At 39.7% G+C, this 25,213-nt stretch overlaps 1 protein-coding gene across 1 annotated transcript in view; it reads right to left on the bottom strand.

The window, feature by feature from the left end:
* The window catches only part of ANXA13 (annexin A13), a 69,791-nt gene extending 52,977 nt beyond the window's left edge, over positions 1–16,814 (bottom strand). Inside the window, 2 exon segments of the mRNA XM_036741865.1 lie at positions 15,453–15,575; positions 16,800–16,814. Coding sequence (XP_036597760.1) covers positions 15,453–15,575; positions 16,800–16,814 — 138 coding nt within the window.
* Positions 16,815–25,213: the final 8,399 nt, after the last annotated feature.

Below are 25,213 nucleotides of genomic sequence, written 5' to 3'. Positions count from 1 at the left end.
AGGTAATAGCTGACTTTTATATAGTGCTTTAAAGTTTTGCAAAGCATTTTACACATATCATCTCATTTGAGTTTCACAACAATCTTGTGGGGTATTACTTATTCCCATTCTTACAGATTAGGAAATTGAGAACCAGAGAGACTAAGAGATTTGCCCCAGATTGTAAACCTAGGAAGTATTAAGGGCAGGATTTAAACCCAGGCCTTTCTGACCCCAAGTCCATCATTATTTTCACTATACCCTGTTGCCATCAGCAATCTGCCTTTCCTAAAAGGGCACTTGAATCCTGTTACCTCCTTATCAAAAGCCTGTCATGTTTTGCATCAGCCTACAAGCCTACAAAATAAAGTCCAAACTCCTCAGCCTGACATTGAAAGACTTCCATAATCTAACCATACCTTATCTGTCCCACTTTAAAAAAAATGTAGATTTGTGATTTTATCAGTGTAGGAAACTCCCTATTTGGGGAACCTATCTCACAAGGTTGTTCATTAAGATCAAATGAGATAATGTATGTGAAGTGCTTTGTGAACCTTATAGAGCCATATAAAAGCTAGCTATAATTATTATCCATACTTCCATACCTCTCCCATCTCATACCGGTAAAGTTTTTTTTTCTTTTGAGGAGTAGAGGGATGCTGTCCATTCAGTATATTAATTATACAACCAAGCTTTATGGGGGCAGCTAGGAGGCACAGTGGTTAGAAAGCTGGGCTTACAGTCCTCTTCTTGGGTTCAAATCTGGCCTCAGACATTTACTAGCTATATGACCCTGGGCAAGTCACTTAATTCTATTTGCCTCAGTTTCCTCCTTTGTAAAGCTGGAAAAGGAAATGGAAACCACTCTAGTGTCTTTCCCAAAAAAACCCTAAATGGAGTCACAAAGAGAGAGAAATAACTGAAACAACTAAACACACACATATGTATGTATGTATAACTTATTTGCATTAATATATAACGCCAAGATTCTTTCTCAGATCTTACCTCTTTACAATCTCTTCCTCGATGACTTTGCACACTCATAAGCCTTCAATTAACAACTCTATGCAGAAGACTAGTAAAGTTATTCCTCCACTCTTATCCTTTCTCCTGATATTTCCAATTGTCTGCTGGACATCTACATTCAGATGTTTTGTTGATACCTCTAACTTAGTACGTATAAAATGGAATCCTTCATCTTTCCCACATAACCTGACCCTCTCCTGAACTTCTCTATTTCTGATTATGGTCCCACCATTCTTCTAGATTTGTCATCATCCTTAACTTCTGCCTCTCCCTCATTCCTGAATCCAATCAGCTGTCAAGTTCTATGCTTTCTAACTGCATAATTTTGACATGGTCAATCACCCTCTTCTTGATACTTTTTTTCTCTTTAGGTTTTCATGGCTGCAGTCTCTACTGGTTCTCCTCCTACCTATCTGACCTCTCCTTCTCAGTCTTTTTCATTGGGTCTTCATTCAGGTCCTACCTGTTAAGTCTAGGTGTTTCACAAGACTGTTGTAAGATCCTCTTCTCTTTTCCTTCTATGCTATTTCATTTGGTGATCTCATCAGCTTTCATAGATTCAATAACCATTTCTATGCAGATGATTCTCAAATCTCCTTATTCAGTCCCAAACTTTCTCATGACTTCCATTCTCAAATTTCCACTTGACCTTTGGACATCTTGAACTAGGAGTCCCAAAGACATCTTAAAATCAACATGTCTAAAACTGAACTCATTATATTTCCCCCCAAACCCTCTCCTCTTCTGAATTTCCCTATTGCTGTCAAGGATGCTGCCATCTTCCTAGTCACCAGGGCTTGAAACCTAGGTATCACCCTCAACTCACTATTTCTCACCCCCCTCTACCCTCATTTCCAGTCCGTTGCCAAATTCTATTGTTTCTACCTTCCTAACATCTCTTGTATGTGCCCCCTTCTCTCCTTTGTCATTTCCACCGCTCTGGCATAGGTCCTCACCTCATGCCTGGACTATTGCAATAGTCTGCTTCTTGGTTTCCCAGACTCAAGTTTCTCCCCACTCTAGTCTGTCCTCCATTCAACTGTCAAATGGATCTTCCTAAAGCTCAGATCTGACTATGTTACTTCTCTACTTAAGCTCCAGTGGCTCTCTATTAACCCTAGGATCAAATATAACATCTTCTATTTGGAATTCAAAAGCCCTTCATACCTTGGTCCCCTCTTCCCTTTTCAGCCTTCTTATACCTTAATACCATGTATTCTGTGCTTCAATGATACTGGCCTCCTTGCTGTTTCTTGAACAGGATATTTCATTTCCAAACTTTGGGCACTTTGGGCACTCTCACTGGCTCATCCTCATCTCTGCCTTTTAGTTTTCTTGGCTTCTTCCAAGTCTAAAACCCCACATTCTATAAGAAGCTTTTCCTGACCTCTCTTAATGCCATTGGTTATCTTTAGTTAATCCTAATCCCTAATTAGGCTGTAAGCTCCTTGAGAGTAGAAACTGTCTGGACTGTCTTACCCTTCCTTCCTCCCTTTCTTCCTTCCTTCCTTCCTTCCTTGAGGCAATTGAGGTTAAATGACTTGCTTGGGCTCTCACAACTAGTAACTGTCTGAGGCTGGATTTGAACTCAGGTCCTTCTGACTCCAGGCCCTGTGCTCTATCCACTATGCCACCTAGATGCCCATGTCTTGCCTTCCTTAGTCTCAGCCTTTAGCACAGTGCTTGGCCCATAGTTCGTCCTTGTTTATTGTAGTCTGTCCTTCGTTCTGGAGGAACACAAGGAGATAAGATAAGATTTCAAATGATACTAGATTATCGCATCTTGAAAAATCATAAATTCTAATCACGTTTTCTACTAAGGATATTTCCTTTACAATCCTTGGGAAAACTGGTCTTCCTATGATTCTTGTAGACCTCTGTCAACTTGTATATTTTGTGGTATTGCTTTAATGGGATTCTAATGACTGAGTAGCATTTCTAGCTAAGAGAGGTATGCCTTTCACTAGGGAATGAGCTTCCTTCATTATAGGTTTTGAAAATCCACTAAATGTCAATTACTTTCATTATATCCCCTGCCCCTTACAAACTAAGTGCTTGTAGTTTTTCTAGGTTGAATATAATTATATTTCTCGGTCAGCCAGATCATCAGTATGTAAGTGGTGCCTTGGGATCTGGTTGACACATTTAAAAGGGCATTATAACTCTTCTAGACTATTAAGGCACTATTTGGTTCATTGGAAAACATAATGAATAATGCTTTAGTGTACTGGAAGAGTTAATGCTGTTCACAGAATCACTTAAGGGTTGGTCTAGAATAACAATTCATTCATGAGTCTCTGACATTTCTTTTGAAAAATTGGGGATTTGTACCAGTTGATCTCTAAGATCCCTTCTGTCTCCAAATCCTATGATCCTGTTGAGACTTCTATTTGTACCTGCCCCCAGCACTTAGCTTAGTGACTAGCTTGACAAATAGTTGTTGAATTAAATTGAATGATAATGGTCTAGGCACTACTATTACTACTGTACTACTACTATTACTAATAGCTAATATTTATACAGTATATGGTGCTTTAAGGTTTTATAATCCTTTATAGATATTATCTCATTTGGTCCCCATAACAAGTCTACAGGTAGGTACTATGACTATTCCCATTTTACAGATAAAGAAATAGGTAGAAAGAGGTTAAGTGACTTGCCCACAGTCACATAGCTAATATCCGAGGCCAGATTTGAAGCTAGGTCTTCCTGGCTCCAGATCTAGTACTCTATCCATTGTACCACCTGGCTGCCTAGACCTGAACGTGACTTGATATAGGACTCATATAGTACCTGAGTGCTAGCTACCCTACTTAAGTAATTACCCCACACCATTTAAAAGAAATGATGTAAATAGCTTTTTCTTAGTTTGTATATTGATTTTTTTTGTTTTAATTCAGCTCCATATAAGAATTTGTAATCCATTGGCATTTTATCAGAGAATAGTAGATTTACGTGTAAATATATTTGCTAGAAGTCTCTGGAATCTGAAATTGAAAAGAAAGCAGGAGGAGCAAGCTGCCCACATAGTTCTGATGGATTCAACATCATAGACAGTAGCAGAAATACTAAAGGCAGAGTTACAAAAGGGGAGACCAAAATTTTATGGGAGGCAAAATCCAAGAAAAGAGCCAGTGATAAAATGAATGTCTTCAGATATCTAGATATGAGGGTACAAAGTATGAGTAATAAACAAGGTCAAGTAGATATCCTGAAGCAAGGAAACCTATTTGATCTCCTAGACGTCCCTGAGACTTGGTGGGATAATAATGGCTAGCATTTATATAAACCCTTTGTCTGTTGTCATTTCTGATCCTAATAGGAACCCTGTGAGGCAGGTGATATTATTATTCTAATTTTCCAGGTGATGAAATGGAGAGAGGTTAAGTGATGTGTTCAGGATCACACAGCTAATATATGTGTGAGATAAGATCCCAGTTTATGTCTTCTGATTCACTGCATTAGGTGGCTAGGTGGTGCAGGGGATAGAGTGTTGGGCCTGGAATCCAGAAGATTCATCCTCATGAGTTCACATCTATTCTCAAACTCTTACTAGCTGTGTGACCCTGGGCAAGTCACTTACCCCTGTTTGCTCATCGGTAAAATGATCTGGAGAAGGAAACGGTAAACCACTCCAGTATCTTTGACAAGAAAATCCCAAATGGAATCACAAAGAGTCAGACATGACCGAAATGCCTTACCAACAGCAACAACTCACTGTACTGGATTGATGGAATTGTGGTGGGATGGGACCCATGACCCAAGTAAAACTCTGGAAGATTATAACTTCAAAAAGAGTGATAAACTAGCCTTGTACATTAAAAAGATATACTTATGAGGAAATTCAGGAACTGAGAGGGGAAGCATGACAGAGTACATTTGAGTGAGGTCAATGAAGGAAGAAAAGAAAAAGAGAATTATTGTGGAAGGCTATTACAGACCACCTAAGAGAAGGAAGAATTAGATGAGGAGTTTGGGCAACAGCCTGTAGTATTGTGGTGGTATGGGAGAGGATTTTCTGTGTCTGGCAATTTAGTGTTACTGTTTCTCCACCAAAAGAAGAGGAGCTGCCTTGGGAGGCAGTAGAGTCTGAATGATTGTGTCATGGGAGTTTCCCAATCTGCATCCCTTGAGAGACCAGGATAAATTTTACCTCCCATCAAGTGTACATGACCATGAGATTGTAAGCTCCTTGAGGAAGCTTTTTTTTGCCTTTTTTTCCTATCTCCCACATTTAGCACAGTGCTGGTACCCTTGAGGAAGCTTTTTTTTGCCTTTTTTTCCTATCTCCCACATTTAGCACAGTGCTGGTACATAATTTGTGCTTAATAAATGTTTGTTGATTGATTGAAGACTAAGGGTCAAGTAAACTGAGCAGCTAAATTGAAAGGAAAAGAAATTTCTTGGCGCACTAAGGAAGACTGCTTGGGTTGGTAGCATCTCCAACTTCTTAAGATAGAGATAGGGCTTTCATAGCTTTTGAGTCTCTTTTAGAGTACATAGCCAATCAGAGGCATTTCTCAGCAAAAAGGAAATGAGGGAAGTGTGTAAGCCTTAAGGTCACAGGAGTTACTAAATGTTTCCTTTGAAAAAGATTTTTCCCCTTGTGGTTAGTCTTAACAGAATTCCTCACGTTGGCAAGAAATATCAAAGATTATGCAGGACCCTTTTAAAATCGAGTTGTTGTTGTTCATCCTGCTGTCACCAATAAGGAGGGCTGGTCTGTTTCCTTGGTTTCAGGTGTTACTTTATTTGGGTAGTGATGTCTCCCCTAAACTCTTAGTACTCATGTGTATCTATCCACCTCCTCCACAATGACTTACTACACAGGAGACTTATGGTGTGGTATGCAGCTCTGATATTCCACCATCATAAGCTACAAGAGTTTTTGGATTTGTCAAGTCCAAGGGTTGGCAAATTATGGCCTGCCGGTCAAATCCATCCTGCTACTTGCTTTTGTATGACCTGTGAGCTAAGAACGGCTTATATCTTAAACCATTCTTAATCTTCAGGCCACACAAAAACTGGTGGTGGCCTGGATTTAGTCCATGGACTGATCTTTGGTTAAGTTTAACTCCCTCCTTTAGAGGTTAAAAGATTCGTCCATGTTAAGGAGAGCCAAGATGAAAGGATACTCTTAGGAAGGGCCCCAAATTTCTTGCTGGCCAGTATGCATTTGAAACTGTTCAGGCTCAAGACAGATACCTTTAGAATAGTGGAGAGGGTATGACTTTAGTGTGAACAGACTCCTATTAATTTTGGTACCTGTTGTTCCTGGAATCAAAACATATTCTCCTACTGAGTCCTCAGGGTCTGTCACCTTTGTAGATTTCAGATGTGACCTTGAAAGTTTAACCCTATTATTATTTTTTGATCACTGGAAATTAAACTTGGGCCAACCCCTTTTCTGTTATCTTTGTATTATTTACTAATTACTACTACATTTGTACCCAACACTCATAGTCAATTTTTGATGTTAGTAGGAATGCCCTATTCCAGCTAATATTCTTATCAAGGTTTACAAAGTCCTTAGCACACTATCTCATTTGATCCTTGTAACAACCTTGGGTGGGAGTTGTTGCAAGCATTATTATCGCTATTTTACAGATAAGAAAATGAAGCTTGGGCCAGTCAAGTGACTAACTTGAAGATCTTAAAGCAGCTAATGAATGAGGGGTAAAGTTGAAGTGAGATAGTTTCAATAGAGCTGGGGTGAAGCATACATCATCTTGAGGGACCTTCTAGTTAGTTGAAGGGCAAGTGAGAGTTTGGCAGCATGGACATACCTCACTCTTTCACAAAAATGGCCCAACCCTGTTCCTCTGTATATGATGGATAATAAAAACACAAAAACCAGGCAAAAGAGAAGATAGCCTAAGTCTCAGGGCTAAGGAAAGAGGTAAATAATAGACCCCATGGGACTAGTGCCTTACAGTCAAGTAAGATGGCCTGATATAGCCAAGGTTGTCTTTTAGGGGATCAACCCCATCACATGCCAACAGGAAGCAAAATAGACATCAATGGAGCTTGGTACAATTATAAGGGACTTTAAGGTCTCTGAAAGGGGTACCCACAAATAGAGCTACATAACATTTGTTAACAAAAATTCTTTGGTGCCGTGAGCTATGAGTGCTTGCAAGTGGTGGTCCAATAGGATCTATTTCTTAGATTTCCAGGTGGAGAAAACAGAGAGATCCCCAGGAAGCAATCCAGAATTATGCTTTACACCAGTGCAGATTCAAATAGAAATGGGGCCAGTAAACCGTACATAAACATCTCTGCATGTTGCATATTGGCTTAGAAACCATACATTTAAATGTATTATCAATGTTCTATTGTTTTTTTAAATTTATTTTGTTAAGTATTTCCCAATTACATTTTAATTTGGATCTGGCAGCACTGGGGAGTGTTGTGCCTAGACTACATGTTTGACACTGTGCTCCATAGGATGAAACATGACAAAACATCAGTGCTCTCCTCCCTTTTTTTGGCCTGTGATAGATTTGTGAACTTTGTGGGATATATCAGTAAACACTAGGTTTCCTCTATCACTGGCATCTATCAATTCACATGTCCTACATTGATCCACACAATTTGTATACACTATATAGAGAATCAAAGAATGGTCAAGTAGGAAGAGTTCTTAGAGATCATCTTAGTCTATTCTCCCCACCTCTCCCCTTTTTAAAAATAATCGAAGATACCAAGGCCTAGAGACAGAAGCTATTTGGCCAAGGAGGCAAAGCAAGCATGTTGCCGGAGCAGTTTGTAGTAGTAGTAGTAGTAGTAGTAGTAGTAGTAGTAGTAGTAGTAGTAGTGTGTCATTCTATTGTGCCAAAGTTTTACAAAGAAAAGCTCTTTCACCCCCCTCCTTGACTCCATGGGGTAGACCAGGCAAATATTTTTGTCTCCTTTTTAAGGAAGAAGCAAGTAAGGTTTTTAGAGGTCAAGCAACTTGTTCAATGTCATAGAACTAGTGAGTATATGAGGAGGGGAACCCAGTTCTCCTTACTCTGGGTCCAAAGAGCTGTCCATTGCATCATACTGCCATTCTAACATGTGGGAGTGCCATAGAGGTAAGAAGGCTGATCACAGAGTCTAGACTGCCTGACTTCAAGTCCCATCTCTGGCATACATTGGCTTTTTGACCTTGGGAAAGGATTACAGATACACAGCAGCCTCCCTCTCTCATCTCTTCACTGAGGTCACCATGAACATTTCAATGGTCATCTCCCTGCTCAAAACAATATTCAAAATGGGGAGAAGAGATCTTGGATACTGCTGGACACGAAGTGTATCTTCATGATGCACCCAAGTATTTTGCTACATGGGCTGAGCAGCAGCATTGTATATGGAGGTCCAGGGATAATGCTACTGCCTCTGTGTGCCTTAGATGGTGAGCTGTTCCAGGCAGGGGTCTCAAAAACAGTGCTACATGTGATTTTGTACTTTTAGAAATAGAGGAGTTAGAGCTAAAAGGTACCTTAAGTTATTAATCCAACCCCCCTTCATTTTATAAAGGACAAAATGGAATCTCAGTGACCAAGGACACCTAGTCAGTGTCAAGGCTAGGATTTGAATCCAGGTCTTTTGACCTCAAATTCAGTGCCATTTGCTATGCCGAACATTCATTAGTAGATACTAGACTTGATTTTATGCTACATCCATTGTACAAATTCATATACTCACAGGGCATCAGAGCTGGAAGAATTTCCCTGGCTTCCTTCAAGATTCAGCTTAAATCTCACCTTCTTAAGGAAGCCTTTCCTGGTTCTCTCTTTCCCCCCAGCTCCTGATGCCTTCCTCTTTCAGATGATCGTTATATACTTTTTATGTAAATAGTTAATAATAATTAGCATTTTTATAGCACTTACTATGTGCACCAAGCTAAGTACTTTACAAACATTATCATATTTGCTCCTCACAGCAACTCTGGGAGGTAGATATTATTATTATTATTATTATTACAGTTGAGGAAACTGAGGCAAAAAAAGTTAAGTGACTTGCCTAGGATCACATAGCTAGTAAACGTCAGAGACCAGATGTGAACTCAGATCTTCCTGACTTCAGGCCCAGTGCCCTATCCATTAACTAGTGGTTAACTAATAGTGATCTCCACCTAGGGACCAATATATCTATTTATGTATACATTATTCTCCACCCTCCCAACTCCCATTCAACTGTGAGCTCCTCAAGAGCAGGGACTGTTTTGTTCCTTTCTTTGTAACCTCAGTGGCACAATGCCAGTCACATAGTAGGCGCTTAATAAATGCTTGTTGACTGACTCACTGCAGTGATCATTTGGTTCAGCCCTCTCATTTTACAGGGTGGGAAACAAACCCAAAGAGCAAATGTGACTCACCCAAGGTAGTATGACTAGTAAAGGGGAAAAGCTTGGATGAGAACACAGACTTCCTTTTTCTGAGATCATGTGATACTCAGTGAAAACTCCTCAGGCCTAAACCAATTCCAGGTAGTTTGGGTTTTGGAAATTCCATCTGAATGGAACGTACTTCCTCCTTGCAAAGCAATGATTTTTATGCCTCCAGGTTTTAGCAGTGATGGTAAATTGTGTGGCTTAAACTTAATTGTTACCTAGACCTGGGTTTGTATCATGATGCATTTCTTTCCCCTGACTATCCGTGTGATCTTGGACAGATGGCTTAACTTCCACAGGTCCCAGTTTCCTCCTCTGCAAAATGAGTCATCTAGACTAGGTGACTTCTTGGCTTCCTTCCTACTCTCAAATGCTATGCACAAAATGCTCATAAATCCAACTGAACTGTCGTTGGGAATTTTTCTTTATGATAATTCAGTAGCCTTGACGTCCACCGTGTTCTTTTGTTTACTTTGTTGGCTGGCAAAGCGCTCTATTTGTCATCTGGGTGTTTCCCTGGGGAGCAACAGTGAACCAGTGTCAGTTGTGCGGAGGACTAACCTCTCAATTTACACAGGATGCTCTCAATTCTAGACTTGCTAAAGCCTGGATTTTGTTTGTTTATTTGGTTTTGTTTCAGTGGTGTTTCAGGGAGAGTGCTGGACTTTGAGCTAGGAGACTTGGGCTCACTTCCATTTCAGACACTTTCTAGCCATGGGCAAATCCTTGGTTTCTTCATCTGTAAGATGGGGATAATCACAATTAGTGTTGAGACCTTAAAGGCCATCTAGTCAAATTCCCTCATTTTATAGATGAGGAACCTAAGGCTCAGAAAAGTTAAGTAATTGGTCTGGAGTCACAAAGATTGTAGTCAGAAGAGCCCTCAAAGCACTGGATTCTCTGACTCCAAAGCTAGTGAGCTCTCCATGGCAGCATGCTCACCTTCTCTTCTTCCCAGGACTGTTTGAGGAAAATGCTTTGCAAACCTAAAAGCTATAGGAATGAGGGTAGTTACTCATTTGTGGATGTGGTTGGGCAGGTCAGGGGTGACCTAGCAAGAAAATGGTCTTGAGGCAGATGAATGACGACCATGAGAATCAACATGGATGGGAATTTCCAATGAGAGTGGGAAGAAGAGCTGGGGAAGGGAAACCAAGGGAACCCGAGAGATCTGGGGAGGGGTCAGTCTTGATCTCTGAAGGCCTAAGCCTGAGTTATAGCTCTGCCCGTTACTGGTTGTGTTATGTGACTAAGCCATTGAAATATTGTACAGGTTTCTTATTCTAGCATGGACCTTGCTCAATTTCAGTTTTTCAATCTATAAAATGGAGATAATTAAGGATTTATACTACCAACTTTAGGGTTCTCTTGAGAACCAGAAAAGATGATAAGTGAAAAATTGAAATCCATAAAGCACTATAAATACAATTATATAAATTATATATAATAAAATTATAATGTATTTATATTGCATGATTTATATTATTATATATTTTACATCATATCCTATAATTTATAATTATACATACATGTATGCATGTGCATGTATGTATATACACACATACATACACGTATGTATCTGTGTATACATATGTATGCATACTTTATAGACGTATTCATACACATGTACAGACATGCGTATAGCCAGTATTCTATAGTGGCTACAGTGGGAGGAGACTTGGAGTCAAGAAGATCTGGGTTCAAATCCTGTCTCAGACACTTACCTTCTGTGTGACCCTGGGCAAGTCATTTACCCTCTCTCAGACTCAGTTTCCTCATCTGTAAAATGAGGATAAGAATAGTACCTGCCTCACAGGGTTGTTGTGAAGGTCAAGCGAGACATTATACATATAATGCCTTGTAAACCTTAAAGCGCTATATAAGTGCTAGCTATTATTTTCATCATCACATTACATCTTCAGAAATCATCAGTGATGGAAAAACACTGGAGCCAAAAATGTTTAAAACTTGGAAGTAATTTTAAAGTTTGTTTATTGCCTTAGCTGTTGTTCTGTAGAAGCTTTATAATACAGGACTTTAAAAAATATGATATTCAGGTGGGTGACATCCCATCTCTTGATAATTAGTAGCGGTGTGACCAGAAGCAAGTCACTTGACTTATCTGAGCTGCAGATAATTCTGTAAGACTCATCTACTCAGTTATAGAAGGCTAATGATCTTTCAGGTGATGGGAGCTCCCATGCTTCTGAAACCACAGATCCTTGGCAAGTTGGCAATGTCCCACTGACTTTAAGGTTTTTCTTCTATACACTCTCAACCATCTGCTTTCCATTCATTTCTCACTTCCTCAAGTATTTTGTACAACATTCTCTGGTAGACTCAATGTGATTTGATTTGGTTGATACTATTATAGAGATCTTAGTATCACAGGATGTCAGAACTGGAAGGGAATTTCGAAACTGTCTAGTCCAATATTCACATTTTGCAGATAAAGAAGTTGAGACCCAAGCACATGAAGTGACTTGGCTATAAGCTAGTTAGTAGCAGAACTGAGATCATAGCCTAGCTCCCAAACACCCAGTTCAGTATTCTTTTTGGTATATGCCACATCGTTCCTAGAAAACCATGGTCCATCATCCATTTAAACATAAACCATTCCAAGCTCCTGGAGGAAAAGGTCCATTAATGATGCAATATTACAATTAAAATCATTGAAATAAGATAGTTTATGGTATAGAAATATGTGCAAGCAGGAACATTCTCTGGGGGTCAGGGTTCCCAAGCTGTTGTATATCTACTTCAAGGCATATGAGAAGCTTGTCAAGAAGGTAGAGAGAATATTTTGCAAATAACTATATCATCTGATTGAAATTAATCTATTTTTGCTTCCGGGGGGCAGAGCCAAGATGGAGGCTGCAAAGCAGAGACTTGCTTGAGCTCCCTGCCAGGTCCCTCCAAAAACCTATAAAAATGTCTCTGAACAAATTCTAGAACTGCAGAACCCACAAAATAGCAGAGGGAAGCAGGGTCCAGCCCAGGACAGCCTGGATGGTCCCTGGATGAGGTCTATTGTGTACAGAGCAGAGGGGTGAGGAGCCCAGCATGGGCGGTGTTGGGATCAATCAGACCAGGAGCTGGTGGAACAGCCCCTAGTGCCCTGAATCAGTGAGCTGCGGCAGTTACCAGACTTCTCAACCCACAAACACCAAAGACAACAGAGAAGGTTAGTGGGAAAAGCTGCGGTGGACAGAGTTCGCAGTTTGGCCATCGCCCCAGGGGCAGCGGGGGTGGTGCAGCTACAGAACTATAGCTGCAGTTGCTTCCGGCGCTAGGCCCACATGGTGGGAGGAATTAAGTGGCAGATCTGAGCAGGAGTACAGAGCCTGCTTAAGATTTGTGTCAGGTCCTGGTTGGCGGTTCTTGGGGAAGGAGGAGTGCTGGTGTGGCAGAGCTGGCTGTATAGAAATAGCTTTGAAATCAACAGCGCATCCCCTCAAGCTTGGAACAAAGTACTCTTTACTCTACAAGCAGTCATACCCGGATGAAAAACTCAAGGGTCAAGTAAGCTGGCTGGGAACAAGGCCAGGCAGCGAAAACTCACTCAGATTCAGTCTCAGACTTTGGAATCTTTCTTTGGTGACAAAGAAGACCAAAACATACAGCCTGAAGAAGCCAACAAAGTCAAAGAGTCTACATCAAAAGCCTCCAAGAAAAACATGAACTGGTCTCAGGCCATGGAAGAGCTCAAAAAGGATTTGGAAAAGCAAGTTAGAGAAGTAGAGGAAAAATTGGGACAAGAAATGAGAATGAGGTGAGAAAACCATGAAAAACAAGTCAATGAATTGCTAAAGGAGACCCAAAAAATACTGAAAAAAATATTGAAGAAAACAACACCTTATAAAATAGACTAACTCAAATGGCAAAAGAGCTCCAAAAAGCCAATGAGGAGAAGAATGCCTTGAAAGGCAGAATTAGCCAAATGGAAAAGGAGGTACAAAAGACCACGGAAGAAAATACTCCCTTAAAAATTAGATTGAAGCCAGTGGAAGCTAGTGACTTTATGAGAAATCAAGATATTATCAAACAGAACCAAAGGAATGAAAAAGTGGAAGATAATGTGAAATATCTCATTGGAAAAACCACTGACCTGGAAAATAGATCCAGGAGAGATAATTTAAAAATTATTGGACTACCTGAAAGCCATGATCAAAAAAAGAGCCTAGATATCATCTTTCAAGAAATTATCAAGGAGAACTGCCCTGATATTCTAGAGCCACAGGGCAAAATAGAAATTGAAAGAATCCATCGATCGCCTCCTCAAATAGATCCCCAAAAGAAAACTCCTAGGAATATTGTCGCCAAATTCCAGAGCTCCCAGATCAAGGAGAAAATACTGCAAGCAGCCAGAAAGAAACAATTTGAGTAATGTGGAAAAACAATCAGGATAACACAGGATCTAGCAGCTTCCACATTAAGGGACTGAAGGGCATGGAATACGATAACCTGGAGGTCAATGGAGCTAGGATTAAAACCAAGAATCACCTACCCAGCAAAACTGAGTATCATGCTCCAAGGCAAAATATGGATTTTCAACAAAATAGAGGATTTTCAAGCTTTCTCAGTGAAAAGACCAGAGCTGAATAGAAAATTTGACTTTCAAACACAAGAATCAAGAGAAGCATGAAAAGGTAAAAAAGAAAGAGAAATCATAAGGGACTTACTAAAGTTGAACTGTTTTGTTTACATTCCTACATAGAAAGATGATGTGTATGATTCATGAGACCTCAATATCATAGTAGCTGAAAGGAATATGCATACATATATATGTGTGTGTGTATACATATGTGTGTGTCTATGTATGTATATAAGTAGGTGTATATATATTATATGTAATATTATATATAGACAGAGGGCACAGGGTGAGATGAATATGAAGGGATGATATCTAAAAAAAATAAAATCAAATTAAGGGATAAGAGAGGAATATATTAGGAGAGGGCGAAAGATAGAATGGGTTAAGTTATCTCGCATAAAAGTGACAAGAAAAAGCTGTTCTGTAGGAAGGGAAGAGGGGGCAGGTGAGGAAGAATGAGTAAATCTTGCTCTCATTGGATTTGACCTGAGGAGGGAATACCATACACACTCAACTGGGTATCTTACCCCACCAGAAAGTAGGAGGAAGAAGATAAAAAGTGGGGGACAATAGAAGGGAGGGCAGACAAGGGGAAGAGGTAATCAAAAACAAATACTTTTGAAAAGGGACAGGGTCAAGGGAGAAAATTCAATAAAGAGGGATAGGTTAGGAAGGAGCAAAACACAGTTAATCTTTCACAACATGAGTATTGTGGAAGGGTTTTACATAATGATACGCGTGTGGCCTGTGTTGAATTGCTTGCCTTCTTAGGGAGGGTGGGAGGGGAGGGAAAAGGGGAGAGAATTTGGAACTCAAAGTTTTAAAAACAGACATTCAAAAATAAACAAAAAAAAAGTTTTTGTATGCAACTAGGAAATAAGATACACAGGCAATGGGGCGTAGAAACTTATCTTGCCCTACAAGAGAAGAAGGGAAAGGGGGATGGGAGGGGAGTAGGGTAACAGAAGGGAGGGCTGACTGGGGAATGGGGCAACCAGAATATATACCATCTTGGAGTGGGGGGGAGGGTAGAAATAGGGAAAAAAATCAATGCTGAAAACTAAATATATTAAATATATATAATTAAAAAAAGAAAAAGATGATTGCACATAAAACAGCAAATCTATTATGTACAACTTGCTATTCCTTTAAAATCTATAATAAAGTTATCATGTAAAAAATGAATTAATCTATTTTATTTCTTATGTGCATATATAGTTCCTTTCATGTTGAATAGAGAGACATGGGAATGTTTTTCTTACATGAATATGCATGGTAAACTCTAGAATTTATTTCCGTTCATAAGGAATAGAGGACAGAGGAAGGTTTACTGAAATTCAAGGTGTACTGAGCCTGAAAGAGCTTGGGAACACTTATTCTGTGACCCAAGTTACAGGACATAGCTGGAAGATGCTGGGCTATAAAAGGTCTCCAACAAGGCTCTTCTTTGAAAGAAGGAATGGAAAGAATGCTTACTGGTTGTTGGCTCCCTGGTCGTTGGCCCCCTGGCTGCTGGTTCAGGGGTTGAACTGGTGAAGTCGATGGGGTTTTTCCTTTGGGTACCTGCCGACTGCCTTCTGAAAGTTGGTAAGACTGACTCTGAGGATCCAAATAAAGAAATAAAAAAATGCTCAAAGACCAGCCAATCTGTAACTTTTGAAAGACTGAAAACAAATCACAATAAGCTAAATATGCTAATAAATAAATGAATTCCCCCCCCACCCCATGCCCTATAGCTTTGAAGAATATTACAGAAGTGGGTCTTAGTATCTCCCAAAGGTAAACTACAAAACTACTGTTAGTGATTTTGGATCACTTGCCAAGGTGACTTGCCTTCTTTTAGCTTATTAAATAATGCCTCTTTGAAGGCAGTATCTTTAGGCCTGGAAACTTGAAATTTTCTGAGCAAATATGGGACACCTAGGTGATACAGTGGATAGAGTGCTGGGCTTGGAGTCAGGAAGACCTTACTTCAAATCTAGCCTATAGCACTTCCTGATTGGCTTCAGGGTACATATATAAACCTTATTACATTTCATAAACCCTTCCTCTTAAACATCACTTGTAATGACAGGCAAACACAATTGACCTCAGGGATTTTTTTTTCTCCTTAAATGCACAATTCGTCAAAATAAAGAGATCCTGTATTCATTAGCACCTTCTTAAAATGTCCATATGATGTCAAAGAGTGCCAAATGTTACTGCTATTAACAGAAATTAAGTCCAAAGTAAAACATTTAGTCTACTACCTGGGCATTTTCATATATATTTGATGCTGGGTGAATGAAATCACTGGATGACTGAATTTTCCCTTTTACGTCCATATTGCATGGTGCTTTGGTTAGACAGAACCACAGCCAACACATCTAACCTGCTCTCTGATTGGCACATTTGTATAAGGAGCTAGAAAAACTTTCCTCCCTAACCAAAACTGTGGAACTAATGGTTTGTGCAATTCTCTAAGATGAAGCAAAAAAGTCTTCATTTATTCACTCATCAAACTATTATAGGTAAGGCGCTGTGGTTTATTTTGTTGCTTTCTTTGTTGCTTGCTTAGGATACACTATTTCTGAGCCATAATTAACTGAATTATGTTCAAAGAAATGCCCAGTTGTGTTAAAATTTTGGTGCTACATAGTTGAAGTGAATAAGAAGTCACATCAGCCCAGGAGGGAAAAAGCTTTGTATCAATTAATCCAGATTTCAGATTGTAAATTTGTCTCATCACATACATTTATTAAATTTAAATGAGTTCTCATCCCATGCACGGCAAAATTAAGGCTTGATTTTTATGTTGGCTTCCCCAGTGAAAAGACTACTTACATGGCGATTGCCCATTTTGTAGATTTCTTGGATGACAAAGGCAGAAGTGGTGCGTAGGTTGCTAAAATGATAGTGGTAGGACTGGTGAAGGTTTATAACACTTGTCTGAGAGCTTAGGACAGTTTCTCTCAGGTTAATAAGTAACTTATGGAATTTAATTTGAATAAATTGTTGGTGGGAGGTTTTTTTTGCCTTTCTGAATGTGCTGTTCTTCATTCTGAGGCATTGCAACAGCATGTTGGCAGTAACTATTTGAGAACTTAGAATCACCAAGTGACCTTGGTCAGAAGTCTCATTCAAATTAAATATTGTATCAGTCGATAAAATATTTAGGTTTATTGAGGTGAAGAACTAACTAGTAACTAGGGGTGGGTGTAGCAAACGAAATTTTTCTCTGACTTGCTGGAACTTTTCATTATTATGGTTTTATTTTTCAGTTTGATCTGGTAGGGCCTCAGTTTCCTCATCTATGAAAGGGGTTAGATTAGGTGACTTCTAAGGCCCTTGTGAACTAAATCTATGATCCTGTACAAGGATCAGCATTAACCTGTCAGGTAGGAGGGCTTTGTCATTGTTTAGTCATTTTCTGTCATGTCTAACCCTTCGTGACCCACTTTGGTGTTTTCTTGGCAGAGTGGTTTGCCATTTCCTTTTCTAGCTCATTTTACAGATGAAGGAATTGAAGCAAATAGGATTAGGCGACTTGCCCAGGGTCACACAGCTAGTTAGTGTCTGAGGCTGGGTTTGAACTCAGGTCTTTCTGACTCCAGGCCTGACACTCTACCCACTGTGCCACCTAAGTACCCACCAAAACTACAAAACAGCAAAACTGCTTCTTTGTTGGGAACTAAGCTTCTTACATCTGGCTCCACATTACCTTTCCAGACATTGCAGTGTTCTCTTTCACACACTTGACCTTCTGACCTATTTATCAGTCAGTCAAGTGTATTTATTAAGAGTTTACCTAGTCCATGATTCAGTCACAACGGTCTCTTTGTTGTTCCTCACACAAGACACTCTATTTTCTAACTCCCAGTACATTCTTTCTCACTGTCCACCATGCCTAGAATTCTCTCCCTCCTCATCTCTGATTCCTGGCTTCCCTGGCTTTCTCAGGTTTCAGCTAAAATCCTTTCTTCTGTTGTTGTTGTTGTTAAGTTGTCAGTCATGTCTGACTCTTCATGACCCCATTGAGATTTTCTTGACAAGGATACTGAAGTGGCAAAGACACAGCTCATTTTGCAGATAAGGCAAACTGGGTTAAATGATTTACCCAGGGTCACACACAGCTAGGAAGTGTCTGAGGCTGGATTTGAATGAGTCTTTTTGATTCTAAGCCCAGTACTCTATCCACTGTGCCACCTAGTTTCCCTGCTTCTATAAGAAGTCTTTTTCTAACCCTCCTTTGTGCTAGGGACATCCCTTTAAAGTTACCTTCAATCTATCTTCTCTATATCTTGTTCACATGTTGTCTCACTCAGTAGAATGTGGATCCCTTGAGGGGAGGGACTCTTTTTCCTTCCTTTGCCTCTCCAGCTCTTAGTACAATGCTTGGTACATAGTAGGCTCTTAATAAATGCTTGGGTTTTTTTGCTGTTGTTTAGTGGGAGGCAAATAGAGAAATGTAAGAACACCCTTCCTGTCTTCAAAAGGCTGATATTCTATTGGGGGAACAATATGCCAATATCTATGTACATACAAGATAATAGACAGTGCAGATGGAAGGTATTTCCCTCCAGGGCAGACACTAATAGTGTGTGTGTGTGTGTGTGTGTGTGTGAGAGAGAGAGAGAGAGAGAGAGAGAGAGAGAGAGAGAGAGAGAGAGAGAGAGAGAGAGAGAGAGAGGAGGGTGGGATAGTAACAAGGAATGGGATTTGAGCTGATCTTGAAGGAAGTCAGGAAAACCAGTAGAGGGAAGTGAGAACGAAGGACAATCCAGGCAAAGGGAACATCTAGGGGAAAGGTACAATCAAGAGATGGAATTCTGTGCAAGGAACAGCAAGAAGACCAGTATCATTTTATTGTGGAGTACATGGAGGAGCGTAAAGTGTAAGAAGATTGGAAAGGTCAGAAGGGGCCAGGTTATGATGGACTTTAAAAGCCCAACAGAAGATTTTACATTTAATCCTGCAAGTAATGGGGAGCCACTGCAGTTTGCTGAGTAGGAGAGGTGTGACATAGTCAGACCTGCTCTTTAGGAAAATCTCTGGCTTCAGTGTGGAAGATAACATCCTTCCCCCATCTTTGTTGTCACCCACATCTGGAAAACTCTCCCTCCTCATTTCCGCTTTTGAAACTCCCGAGCTTCCTGGGAAACAGGGAAAGGGTGAGATACAGAAAAGCCTCCAACCAGAACATGGGATCTGAGCTTGCTCAAAGGAAGCCAGGAAAGCCAAGAGGCAGAGGTGAGGAAGGAGAGCATCCGAGGGATGGGGGACAGCCATTGCAAAGGCATAAGGTGTGAAGATAGAGTGTTATGTGTAAGGAATATCAAGTAAGCCAGGTACCTGGTTCACAGAATACAATGAAGGCAGAAAAGTATAAGACCACTAGAAAGGTAGGAAGGGGCCCCATTATGAAAGGCTATGAAAGAAAAAGGGAGGATGTTGTATTTGACTCTGGAGGTCATTGGGAGCCACTGTGGCTTCTTGAGCAGAGTGGATGATAAGGTCAGCCTTAGGCATTAGAAAAATCACCTTGGTGCTTGAGTGGAAGATGGACTGATTGGAATGGGGAGAGACTTGAGGTATAACCTGTTAGAAGGCTCTTTCAATAGTCCAGGAGATAATGATAACAGAGATGGTCATTGTGTAAGTAGAGAGAAGGGTATAAGAGATATTTTGAAGGTTGAAACTACAAGACTTTACAATGAATTTGGTAGGGAGGGTGAATGAGAGTGAGGAGTTAAGGATGTCACTGAGGTTGTGAGCATGGGAAACAGAGGTGCCCTTGATGGTAACAGGGAAGTTTGGAAGAAGGGAGGGTTTGGGGCAAAAGGTAATGAGGTGTTCTTGCCCATGTTTAATTTGAGATCCCTATAGGCATCTAATTTATCTAATGAATAAAATGACTAGTCCATATCCTCACTGCACATTTTATTCTTTAATTAAAAAACAAACAAACCCCCAAATGTTTGCTCACAAAAGAGTGGGTTTTGGGATATGTCAGATGCTATGGTTATAATCTATTTATTTCTGGGAATGAGTTGGAGCCAATCACAAATGATTTCAGATAAACTGAAGAGAAATACAGAAGTAAATAGTGCATGCTTGTGGGGAAAGCTCTTTGCTACACATACTAACTTAGTTCTAGATCCACAAAAACTTCCATGAGAATCCAACAATTGAATTTTAGTTCCATGCATTGGCTTTAAGCTAAAAACTGATAAGGGAAGCATTTTTGGTTTTTAGAAACTATTCATATATGCATGTATCTGTAAATACATACATACAAATATGCATACACATATGTGTGTATGTATGCTTACACATACATATACACATATATTACATATATGCATGTATATATATGATATGTTGAATGCTATGGGGTATCTAATTTGGAATATCCAAAGGGCACTTGATGATGTAGAACTGGAGCTCAGGAGAGAGACCAGGGCCAGAAAAAGAGATTTGGGAATCATGTGCATTGAGCTGGGAGCTGGTGAGATCATAGGGTGAGAGAGTATAAAGTGGAAAGAGAAGAGAGTACAGGACAGAACCTTAGGAGACACCCACAGTTAATAGGTGAGACATGGAGGAATAACCAGTTTAAAAAAAAGACTGAGCAAAAGTAGTTGAACCAATAGGAAAACCCAGAGAGAACAACATCATGAAAAGCTTGAGATGGAAAAATATCCGGGAGAAAAAGGGATTCTCCTGTGTTGAATGCCACTGAGACGTTCAGGATTGAAAAAAAAGCCTTTAGATGTAGCAGGTAAGAGAGCACTGGGAAATTTGGAAAGACCAAGTTGAATGATAGACAGAAGCCAGATTTCAAATGGTTTGGGAGCCAGTGGGAGGAGAGGAAATGGAGACGGTGAGTATATTTGCGTAAGTGTCAGGTAAGTGCTAGCGGGGATTCTTTTTCTAGTAGGGGCTGGATGTCCCCTGACATCCCCTCCAACTCCAAAATTCTGTCAGTCATCCATCCATTTATCATCATGAGTAAGATCAATAATAGTGTCAGAGGCTTATAGGAGCTTAGATTTAGGGCTGGAAGAGATTTTAGAAGTCATCTGAGACATTTTTTAAAATTTATTTTTATTTTTTAAATTTTTATTTAACATTTATTATTAAGGAGACTGGAAAAATATTGATAGTGTTAATACTTTGTTTATAAGATATATATCACTTAAAATAAATTTTATTAAGCTTATCATTTTATTTTAAAAATGAGTTTATTAATGCCTTTTGTTTTTGACATCACAGTTCTTTCTATAAAGTCCCATTCCTGCCTCTTTCCCTGCAAATATTGAAACTTCCCATAACAAGAAAAACCAATTAAGCAAAAAGAATCAATATGTTGGTAACAGCAGCATTTTAATGTTATTTTATAGGGACAGCTAGGCGGCAGAAAGATCTGAGTTCAAAATCCAACCTCAGATATTTACTAGCTGTGTGACCCTGGGCAAGTCACTTATCTCTATTTGCCTCAGTTTCCTCATCTGTAAAATAAGCTGGAAAAGGCAATAGCAAACCACTCAAGTATCTTTGCCAAGAAAATCTCAAACGTGGTCAAGGAGTCATATATAACTGCATAACAATATGAAAACATTTTTATAATGCTTACTATGTGCCAAACACTTTGCAAATATCATCTGATTTGATCCTTACAACATCCCTGAGAGGTACTATTATTATCCCTATTTTACAAGTCAGGAAACTGAACCAAAAGGAGGCTAAGTGACCATGTTAGATAATACGTGCAACATTCTTTCCTTACACTCCCCACCGCTCCCTGAAGTGTGCTTCCTATCTTTTCTCTGAGACATTATTCATTCCCCTTATTTTACAGATGAAGAATGTGGAGACCCATAAAGGTTAAGTGATTTGCCCATGATCACTCAGGTAAAATTAGCTCTCCTATTAATTCTTCCAAAGCCCAGAAGTCAAGCTACTGTCATCATCATCGTCATTATTATTATAGTTCAGCAACACTGACTTTTGTGGGTTTGTGGACCAGCTTGGGAATTGAACTGCAATTTATAACATTTTAAAAATAATGGTAAATAAGTATTTCAAGTTCCAAAGCACTGAACCGTGAAGTTTATAGCAAAACTTGCATGTAATTTGGAGTTCAGCTGTATAAGCCTCATTATCTGAACTAGATTGTAAGATCCTTGAGATAGGGGCCCCTGATTTATATCTTTTTGTATCTCCGGCATCTAAATCTAAAATAAAAAACAGTGTGTGCACACACACAGCCCTACCTGATAACTGAACCCAAGACATCCTCAACAATATGTTATAACCATTGGAACTACCCAACAAGAAACCAACCTAAACCCTAGATGTTATCTTAGAAATTAAAGGTCATTTCAGTTGTCTGGCCTACATTCAGAATCTGAGGAACATGTAGGTCTCTGGATAAGGAGATTAAGTGGAAGTTTTATGTAATACATAAATGAATTTAGAAGTTTCGTACATGATGTTGCCACAGAAAAGGGTCCTCTTTCTGCAACCATATCATCATGGGCAAGGATGGATGAAGAACTAGGGTTAGAGGAAATGGGTAACTCAGCTATGAATGGAAGCCTAGTGAGGTCTTCAGACTGAGTCTCTATGTCTGATAAGCAGTTCCTATAAAAATTGTTAAGTATTATTTCTGCCTTATTCAGAGTAGGCAGTCCATAAATGTTGGCAGCTGAAGGATTTGTAACTGCCTTCCCTATTGAATTGTAGGATAATGGCTTTCTGGGCTAATGTATTGACTAGGTCTTTAATGATAAAGCCCTTCAATTTTGGTTCCAGTATTTTGAAACTTCCCAACTTACAAGAGCACATCTTATTTAGGTCATTGACTGAGAAGGTTTTCTTAGTGTTTTCTGTGGTTGTCTCATGGGCAGGGTTTGGGGGGGGGGAGTTTCAAAGTTTTGGCCCTTCACTGTGATATCTTGACTTCTCCCCCCTGAATTTAAATATGAAATAAAATGAGCATTTCCATATACATACTGGAACAGAGTAAGGATGATTGTACATGAAACCGTGAATATTACAGACAACCTGCTTTTCTTCTTAAATATATATTAAATTCAACATGTAATTTTCAAAGCTGCCCACCTTCCTTATTTGTGATTCTTTCTGGCCCCTCTTTTATTCTCTTTTCCACATTAAAAAAAAGTTTCAATGACCCTCTGTTCTTTCTCTTCTCTTTTCTCTTTTTTTCTTTCCTCCCTTCCTCCCTCCTTTGCTCTCTCTCTCTCTCTCTCTCTCTCTCTCTCTCTCCTTCTTTTTTTCTTTCCTTCCTTCCTTCCCTTCTTTCCTTCTTTCTTCTTTTCTTTCTTTTTCTTTCTTTCTTTCTTTCTTTCTTTCTTTCTTTCTTTCTTTCTTTCTTTCTTTCTTTCTTTCTTCCTTCCTTCCTTCCTTCCTTCCTTCCCTTCTTTCCTTCTTTCTTCCTTCCTTCCTTCCTTTCTTTCTTTCTTTCTTTCTTTCTTTCTTTCTTCCTTCCTTCCTTCCTTCCTTCCCTTCTTTCCTTCCTTCTTCCTTCCTTCCTTCCTTCCTTTCTTTCTTTCTTTCTTTCTTCCTTCCTTCCTTCCTTCTTTCCTTCCTTCCTTCCCTCCTTCCTTCCTTCCTTCCTTCCTTCCTTCCTTCCTTCTTTCCTTTCCTTCTGTCGCCTTTCTCGTCTATTCCTACCTTCCAACTCCATTTGGGGGAAGAAAAGAAAAGAAAAACAAAACCTTTGTAACAGAGTTATCAGAATGACTCTTGGAGGTGGGAGTCATGGATGAATCATAGTTCCAACCCTTTTTCTTTGAACTCTGAAACTAATCCTTCGGGATGAATAACCTGGGTATAATTCAGTTCAATTCAACAAGTATTTATTAAGTACCCACCATGTGCCAAGCACCACACCAGGTACTGGGGACAGTAAGACAAAGATGTAACAATCTTTGCCCTTAAGGGGCTTATGAGAGAAACAATATACATATACATGCTTGGGGGAGAGGGGAGAGAGAGATGGGCATGACAGATGTCATTAAGGTCTTTAAAGGCTCTCATATGGAACTGGAATTAGACTTATTTTCTTTGGACTCAGTGGTCAGAACTGAGAAGCTGCAAGGAGGCAAATTTGGGGTTGGTGTTGGGAAAAATATTTCTTAATAATTAAAGTGCCCCAAAATGGATGGGCTACCTTGGAAGGTGGCAAGTTCCTCTCACTGGAGGTCTTCAGGCTGAAGCATTGCCTTTCAGGTATGAGTTAGACTCTATGGTCACTGACGTCTCTTCCAAATCTAAGATTCAGTGAATAAATACAAAATATATGCAAAATAAAGGCAAAGTAATTTCAGGGAGAGGGAGGGTATTAACAACTGTGGGCATCAGGGGAGACTTCCTGTAGGAGGTAGCACATGAGCTGGGTTTGAAGGAAGCAAGGGATTCTGAGAGTAAGAGACGAGGAAAGAGGGCTTTCCAGACCTGGGTGCCATGGCACCCAAATGCACAAAAATGGGAGGTCCATCCTCCATATAGCTGCCAAAATGACTTTCCTAAAAATCAGGTCTGACCACACTATTCCCCTCCTACTTAGTAAACTTCAATGGCTCCCTATTACCTTCAAAATCAAATATCAAACCATCTGTTTGGCACTTACAGCCCTTCACAACCTGGCCCCTTTCTACCTTTTAGATCCCCAGAACTTAGAACATAATAAGTATGTCACAAATATTTAGTGACTTGCTGACTGACAAGGAGGCCAATTTGTCTGAAATAGAGAGTTTATGAAGGAAAATATATGCATTAAGTCTGGAAAGGAATTCTGTAGTCAGATAGGAAAGGCCTTTAAAAGCCAAACAAAAGAGTCTGTACTTTTGGAGCATATGTCCTCCTAGAGTGAACTCAGTAAAAATGGAAATCCCCAGGTTTAAGGTAGTTGAAGGCCAGGTTGGGTCTATGATCTGTTGTTTCTCCCTACCACAGGAAATTTCCTCACATTTTCTTCCATTGCCTACAGAATAAAGTCCACATTCTTGGGACCGGCTTTTAAGGATTTGTGCACACTGGCTTAGACCTGCCATTTTAGCCTTACTGCTCACTAAGCCCTTACTGGAGTCCAGAAGTCTCCAGGCATTGTCTCCTAAATGTATCTTATGCATTCCAGACTCCATACAATACTCCAGGCATTTTTCTCTCTTCCCATTCTATGCCTTACCCCTTCTTCTCAATGTATTCAATTCCTACACATTTTTAAAGAC

This window comes from Trichosurus vulpecula, chromosome 1, assembly GCF_011100635.1.
Source record: "Trichosurus vulpecula isolate mTriVul1 chromosome 1, mTriVul1.pri, whole genome shotgun sequence".
Taxonomy (NCBI): Eukaryota; Metazoa; Chordata; class Mammalia; order Diprotodontia; family Phalangeridae; genus Trichosurus; species Trichosurus vulpecula.
This window is presented reverse-complemented; position numbering and strand designations above follow the sequence as displayed.